Genomic DNA, 8108 nt, shown 5'->3' with positions numbered 1-8108 from the left:
AGTTTTGTTGTTTGTGTTGATTTTTCGACGGAAATTTAAGACCTAACTTGGCGGAGTTGCCAAATATGTGCTTCCCACCACGCGAATTGACGCATGTGTATCTACGGGGCTTTATCTGTGCTGGACAGGCGGAGGCAGTAAATGTCACGAGCCGGGGGGAAGAAAAAGGTCAATCGGATGAGCACTGTATGAAGAGAACGCCCTGTTATGTTTGAAGTCTGAGGCTGTTCCAGCGCAACTTGGCGATATTTTGTTCAGATATATGTGTGAATTGCACACTTGATGCTTGACTAGTTTGTGGCCACTCCGTCTGTACCTGTGTTCTACAAAATATAACAGTACCAGTCTTATATTAACATAGTGAATGTTGTTTCAAAGCTGAAATAAGAGGTCGTTCATTATGTAGAACATTCATCGCACTAAGTTTACATTCATAAACTGAAAAATCATAAACACTATATGGTAATTCATTTCGTTCCGAAAACTATTCAAAGCATGCATACAGCTATAACTAAAAGATTAGGTAGATTTATACCACATCTTCGCTGTGTGAGGAATACATATCAGAAAAGTTGTAACATGAACGAACGGTTACAGTGGCTATTCCGCTGGGCCTTATCACCTAATTCTACACAAATGACGGCATAAAACTCCACAGCTACTGCGTTTCAGTCTATCGATGGTAGGCGACATAATCTTTGCTGCACAATAGTGTCTCTTCATGCAGGCACAATGTGTAACCATCACGGATATGATGTATTCACGAATCATAGAAATACTATTTCTCCTCCAAACTGCATCATGTTGTACCTCTTTATCTAAACTATATTGAACCTATATTACCGCCAGAAACAGTATTTCAGGTTTAGACATCGTAAAAGGAAAATATCTTCTATTCAACGACGCAACGTAACATAACCGCAGGATATCTCAATGTACCATCTCCATAAACATGGATGTCGTTTCTATTCACTGCGACTTTGCTTATGGAAAGCACGGAATATACATGAAACTGACGTATAAAAGCCGTAGGTTTACTCAAGAGTACTTGCTCTATCAAAACTTGCAATTGCCTGTTGTTATAGTTTATGTTGAGCTATTTTCTATGCTGCCGAATCTATCATTGATATTCATTTCTCTCTATTAAAGTGTAAATCAAGTATGGAAGTTGAACGTCATACAGTAAACAAAGAATCAATGATGTCTGTTCTGAAATTACAAACATCAACTTCAGATATGTTTGTTTGATTACATGCAGCACACTGACATAGTAGTAAACGCCAAATTGCTAATCTGGTAATGCTTAGGTCACATTTGAAACGGCGCCCGTTCGGCATGTCCTCGGCGTAGACGCCGGCCGGCGTCATGGTGCCGAGCGTGCGCCGTACTGTCAGGGTCACAATTAAATGTTCCTTTACGGCTCCCTGTCGGGGCCTGCTTGTTCTCCGGCCGGCGGCTCTCATTAATATTCATAAACTTTTGCGGCCGGTTTCTGTCAGGGACCCGTCCGGTGCCCGGTCAGTCGCCCGTCTTGACCCGTGCGGCGTGTGGTAGGGTGCCGACCGGCTCTTACAGTTCGGCCGGGCAGCTGTCAGGTCCCTGGCGGGTTCCTGGCGGGATCCCGACGGGCTCCTCTCGTGTTTTTGAGCAGGTACATATATAAGCGCTGCACTGCCTGCTACCGTTCACTTCAAGTAAAGAGTACACGTCAAGTAAAGAGTACACTGAAGTTGGCGATGCAGCGTTCAGTGCAACCTGCAAACAACTTACAAGCCCGTCTGAGATTGAGATTGGTGACAACCTTCATGTAGGTCTTCTGGCATTGGTAGCTGAAGAAGAGAGGCAGGCAGAACTGGTGCGTCGCAAAAGTAACCGAGGGCCTACTTTCGAAAGTACTTCAACAGTGACGCAGGAAGTACTTCAGCAGTGACGCAGGAAGTGTGCCGTGGCAGCTCCTTGCTATTGAGCAATAAAACCACTGAATATCGTTACTTCTGTTGAAATTTGGACTGAAAATAAATGCCAATAACTTCTGATTCCATTTTATTACGAAGGCATATGATGACACAAGAGATAATGTCAGACACATTCTATTCCTGTTATGATCTGTTTTATGAAGTTGGCAAGAGAGCCGTGCCGGCTGTTTTCCCTTGCCCTTCGACATTCTGACACACAAATACAAGGTGTAACACACACAAGTACACGATGTAACACACACGTGGTGAACTGTGCGACGTAGTCTGCGGCAGGAGTTTATATATGCTCCCTATAACCCCCTTTTCCTGACCATCTGATGCACTGATCAGCACATGTGACGTCATAATCTTAGGCAGGTGCCTGTTCGGCCGCCCGACGGGTCCCGGGCAGTGAGGTTACGGCGTCGCTTCGGCGTATTTCGCCGAACGGGGCCCGAAGTGTTTTTAACTCTGAGTTAAAATCGATTCGGCGACCGCGCGGGGCCAAAAATAGGCCGGCAGCCGTCGGGAAGCCCGCCGGTCTCCGTCCAGGTCCCGTTCGGTAGTGCCAAAAAACACGCCGAACACGCGCCGAGCGGGCCCCTTTCTTGAATTGTGACCTAAGCATAATGTCCATCTCTGCATACTAAAAGTACCTCAGGCACGATCTTAAAAAAGACCCTTTGTACACCAGCTCATTATGTACCTTTGTCCTTTCTTCTTATTATTATCATTATTTTGTTTTATTGTTGCCTTTTAGGTGTGAGGACAGGGCTGACATATACGTTTAATAACTTTTTGCCCAATCCTCGAAAAATAAATGTGAATAAAATAAAATAAAAAAGACCATGCTATGCAACGAGTCACGATTTGTGCCTTACTGATATAAATTGTAACTGCTCGATTTAAACAACAACAAAGATTTACAACTTAATAAAACGTGACAAAAAACGATGAAGATCATCAAACATCGTAAACAAAAACTCTATGATATCCATGAACTATAAGTTGACTCCCACGATGAATTATAATGCAGCTCCCCAATAATATATTCTGGAGAAGATGAAGTATTTGGCTATCAGGGGCGATATCCATAGGAGTTTTGATTATTGTGATAGATAAACGCTTTTCATGCAACATTAAATAAATAGGTCAGGCTGGTAATATCGGTCAACAATCAGATAAAGAACGGTGTGTATAATATATATTATGCATATATTCGGCCTTCATTGTGGATTCCGATTGCCTTCTGAAATATTGCTTATTCGCCGTCCTTCCCACAGCTAGCAATGCCTGCTGCATATGAACATTGGACGTCCAATATGGAACTTCTGAGTACCTGTTAACTATGAAGCATATCGGGATTTCATTTTTTGTTTGGCACGGATTCAACAGGCTTAAGTGACATTCTAAAAAAAGAGACGTTGAATGCACATGTAATTGAATTTATTCTCATTCTTTATATAAAAAGTGTTGCCACCCTTGCAACTCATCAACAAGTACAGAAGTCCATCCATAAGCCCATTTTAAGGGGTACTTAATTTTGATCACGATTCATGTAGACTCCTAGAATTTTATGATATCACTGATAGTTATTCCTTATGTTTCTTATAAAGATATATGAAATTACCGAACGTTTGGCGCACGTGTCGCATGCGCGCACCACCATTGACATCGGCCGATCCCTCAATTCCAGCAAAACCAATTACGTCTTTGATGTCGCAATTACAGACAACGTCAGGTTATTTAGGATTCTGTCCGTGTGCTGATATTTCTGCCGCTCATTGCAGCGTGGTGGTGAATAGCCCTTCTTGTTATCTTCAGCGGCACAGAATTTGCTCCCTGCCAACCCCGGCCCTCACTAATAAGAAGCTGAAGGGCCAAACAAATCCCATATACACGAGGAGAATCCGTGCGAACCGGCAGCGTGAATGTATCTTTGTGGAATACAGAATACTGGCGTGCCCTTTATTTTTAACATACATGTATCTAACCATGGCGAACATTGGACGTTATCGGACACTATGTACGTTCTTAAGCTTCAAACTCACCAAATTTGATAGTATTCTTTAGGATACTTATTTGTTTAGCTCAGATCACAAGTCAATAAGTTTTTCCCATCGCTGCCTCATGTTCGAAGTATCGATGATTGTAACAACATAGAGATATGATATAGAATAGAATATTAGCCGGAAAACACATAGCTAATGTAGAGGGTCTACTTCTCATTTTAGTATTAACTAAATGAAATATAAGATAATATAATATGATATAAAAGCAAATATATTAGTTTTACTACACATCACTTGTCAAACGCTGTACAGATGTATCCTAGTTAACTTGTGGAACCCATCTCCTCAGAAGACAGGGTGGAAATCTAAAAACGGCATTTCTCTCTCAAAATCGCTATTATGTTAATGGTATTGTAATTTACAACAAATCTAAATGTAAATGCTTTGTTGACAAATAAGCTTTAAAAAGCGGTGGACATGGCTTCCAGGTTGACACCTGACCAACTTTATGGATTAATTCGGATGTTTCCTATTTTATTCTAATTTGTACGTTAGAAATCGTTAGATATCCCTCCTCATTACTGATAATCATTAAACCAACAACCGTTCTATTGACCAGTGCTGGAGTCAGAGTGGCATCTTCCCCGGGTTAATTTTACAACTCAAGTCCAAACCCCAAATCCATCCTTACAATTATTAGATTTATCAATATTTAAAAAAAAATAAAATATGACCATTTCATGGATAAAGCAGTGATGACGCCCATCAGTGCATGTATTTGACAGATATCTACCCTTTGTATGTCTGGGGTCCAAGATGATGATACAGTAGAGAACACCTATCAGGTACATGGCCGCCACTGTCCTCACACTTGATGTACGTTGGGGTTGTGAGCGGGTAGTGATAGTGTGGGCAGTTAACCATCTTAATCCTGCTACTGTGCATACATTTGGGCATTCATGTTCGATAATTTCAATTTCATGATGCACATAAAGCCACACAAGGGCCGAACCCCCGTCTGGATCATACCAAAGATTTTTAAATGCTTTTTTTTTCTGTGCACTCAGCATTAACGAAAAGGAGTGCATGGTAGTTGAACACACACCACTATCTACCTCATGTTGAAGGTATGCGAAAAAACAATGGTCCCAAATACTTCCTTGTGGTACACATACGTATTCGTCAATTAAATGTTTGCGCTCTATAGATGAACAAATATTCTTTATGTTACCAGAGCTTACAAAATTATGGCATTTCATTCTGTCGATTAGATGATTCTGCAAATGTTGAAGGTATGTTAAAACAATGGTCCCAAAATACTTCCTTGTGGTAGACTTAAGAGGGATAGTATTCGACAATAAAATGTTTTCGTTGTAGTTCTACAACTACTCTGTATGTTACCAGAACCTATGGCAGAATTATGTCATTTCATTCTGTCGCCATTGTTGAATGTTGAAGGTATGCAATAGCTATGCAGAAGATAAGCAATGTTGAAGGTATGCTGAATGGCAATGGGCCCAAAATACTTCCTTGTGGCACACATATGAGGGGTGGCATTCGTCAATAAGAGATGTTTGCGTTCTAGTTGATATATTCCTTATGTTACAACAGCATACAAAATTATGGCATTCCATTCTGTCGCCATTGTTGATAAGATGATTCTGCTAACGACATCAAAGCCGGCGCTCAGGGCAACGATTTATTAGGACAGACGCGGCCGTTAGGCTTGCTTTCCTCTATATGTGCTGACGTGTGGGTATCAGGAGCCGTGTTCCAAGAATAGGTAATAGACTTAAGGCGTGAACAGCTAAAACAGTTAGTTAAATGATCCTGAACTTCCTCATTGCGTAAGAGTCGAAAAATCTCATTTCGCTTGTCGATATCGCTCGCTGTTGCGGACCAACAGCCATGCATTAGGATGAGGCTGGATTTTTCGACTTTGCAAAGTTGTAAGCTATTGATTCCAAAGACTGTCTTTCCAGCAATATCTGATGCTTGCAATTGGCTGCACTGTTATATATGTGATTTCATTGAAATAAAACTTACTTTTCCAGTTAGGTATCTGGTTGTAGCTGCATTTTCAAGCATTCCCATGGCCATTGATATTTCCATGTATGGCTTGAAGTAAGCTTCCCTGTTACTGACATTTGTCATGGATCTTTGTTACCCGCACTTGGGATATACTCTTCGTATATTGGCAGTTTGTAATCGCCGGTTTAGAGACTAAGGCACTCACTGTGTTAGCCGTGGCCTTTTGATATTTTCACGTAATCAAATTCAGTGTTGAGAACGGTCGGATATTGATTTCCAACGAGTTCCTCCGCCCAGGGACAGCCCCAGGCGTCCCCAGCTGACCCCATATCGGAGACAGGTGGCTCACTATCATTACAATATTGAACGTTGGTTATGGACCTTCTCTGGTTGAAATCTAGCTGATTTTGACTCAACAAAAAGTCCAGAGGACCTTGCGTTGTTCGCGGGTCAGGTAAAAGCAGGGAAAAGAAATAAGTTCCAGTCCATGGGTCCCTTTGCTTGAGTCAAAATAATTCGGATACAGCCATTGCACATGCTGAAGGTCAGTCCTCACGACGCTCTGTGTGGTTAATGTGAGATGATTATAGCCTGATGTCGTGTTATTATACCACACTTAAACCGACTCGGGCTGTTAGAAACAAAGACTTTCACGGGGTCGCGCGCTGTAATTTGCAAATTATTACATTCACGGCACAAAGGTGAGATTTAATGAAGTCAAAGTCCCGTGGAAAATGTAGTTATTCCAGGAAATGGTTGTGTTGATAGCAAAGGTCAAAACATAAAGAGCGGAGTTATATGGGGCTTAACCACTTCCAGTTTATTGATCGTTTCATGGCCATGTGTGTTTACTGTAGCTTGGCGTCACCTGCGTGGGATATTACATTTTTTTATTTCTGCGGGTGACGCAAACAAGACGTGTGCTGAAATGCTCAGCAATCTATTTTATATCTTTACCTAAAAGTACAGTAAATGTAAAAGAGAGCGTAATGAAAGTACCAGGTGATATCGATATGTACATTTGATATTTCTTGACGACTATATTCACGACTATAATACAATATAAATAAGGCAGCTATATCGTATGATATTCACGTTTTGCAAGTTGATTCTTTTTTTTAGCATTATCGCTATGATAAATTATGATAGCGAGAAATTCAAGATAGTCCCGTTTTAATTTTTTTTTCCTTGCAGCCGAAAGGTTAACGTTTTTTGGTCGTTTGCAACAATATAATATTGTAACAAATTGAATATAATATTCTTATATTTACATGATGGGTCCAATCGATATAACGATACCTCGTATACCCTGTATACTTGCTCCTCGTTTCTCTTTAAAATGTCAATGTATCTCCGCGGAAGAGTAGGATGGTCCGTCAGGGTCAGGTGTAAACCTTTATAGCGCCGCCAATATTACTTTACGGGTCCAGATTTAACCAGCAAAATCCACGGCTATCATGTTGCCATTTAGTTAATAATACGACATGGAGTGGTAGGGATATGATTTTAGTACTTTTTAGGGGAAAATAGTTAGTAACTTTATGGGGGAAATGAGGGATTGGACCATGGCAATATCTTAATTTTTTGCTGATTTCAACATATCGTTGTTCCAGGTTTGTTCTTAGAATATCTCATCATGATCATGAACTCATGATACACAAACCTGGTACGGTTGGCAAAATTGTTTATGATTATAACTTGGAAAATGCATTATTGTTCATTAACATTTCAATTCGTGTAGATCATTCCTTTTACCTCTCACAGCATGCTGATCCAGTATCATGACTGTCATTCTGTGGTGGTTCAACTTTACATACAACATCAAATCTCTTCCTTTTCAGAGTTCGTAAGGACTGCAGTAACCATACGAGCAGCCATAAAGTAAAAAGGTACGTGGATTTTCTGTTGGACATTTTCCTGTGGGGTTTCTGACATATCGCTTGGGTTCCGCTGCGGTTTGAGGACAAATCGCACTCAGTACCGCTCATGTACAGACGATGTGGTCCGCAATCTCCCATGGGGAACTGCACATTACCCCGTTGGATTGGAAACAGATAGCCGCCATTTTCAACAATAGTGGAGATGAAGTGTCCATTGAGCCGCTCGGCTG

General features: G+C 41.1%; 1 protein-coding gene across 1 annotated transcript in view; it reads left to right on the top strand.

Annotated features, from left to right (window-relative positions):
* The window catches only part of LOC109480163 (glycine receptor subunit alpha-2-like), a 44364-nt gene that overhangs the window by 10791 nt on the left and 25465 nt on the right, over positions 1-8108 (top strand). Inside the window, exon 3 of the mRNA XM_019782325.1 lies at positions 7840-7887. Within this exon, the coding sequence (XP_019637884.1) occupies positions 7840-7887 (48 nt within the window). The remainder of the gene's footprint in view (positions 1-7839; positions 7888-8108) is intronic.

The sequence above is a fragment of the Branchiostoma belcheri genome, unplaced genomic scaffold (genome assembly GCF_001625305.1).
Source record: "Branchiostoma belcheri isolate BF01 breed outbred unplaced genomic scaffold, Haploidv18h27 scaffold5, whole genome shotgun sequence".
In the NCBI taxonomy this organism is placed as follows: Eukaryota; Metazoa; Chordata; class Leptocardii; order Amphioxiformes; family Branchiostomatidae; genus Branchiostoma; species Branchiostoma belcheri.
Note: the sequence above shows the minus strand (reverse complement) of the source record. Positions and strands in the feature narration are given on the sequence as shown.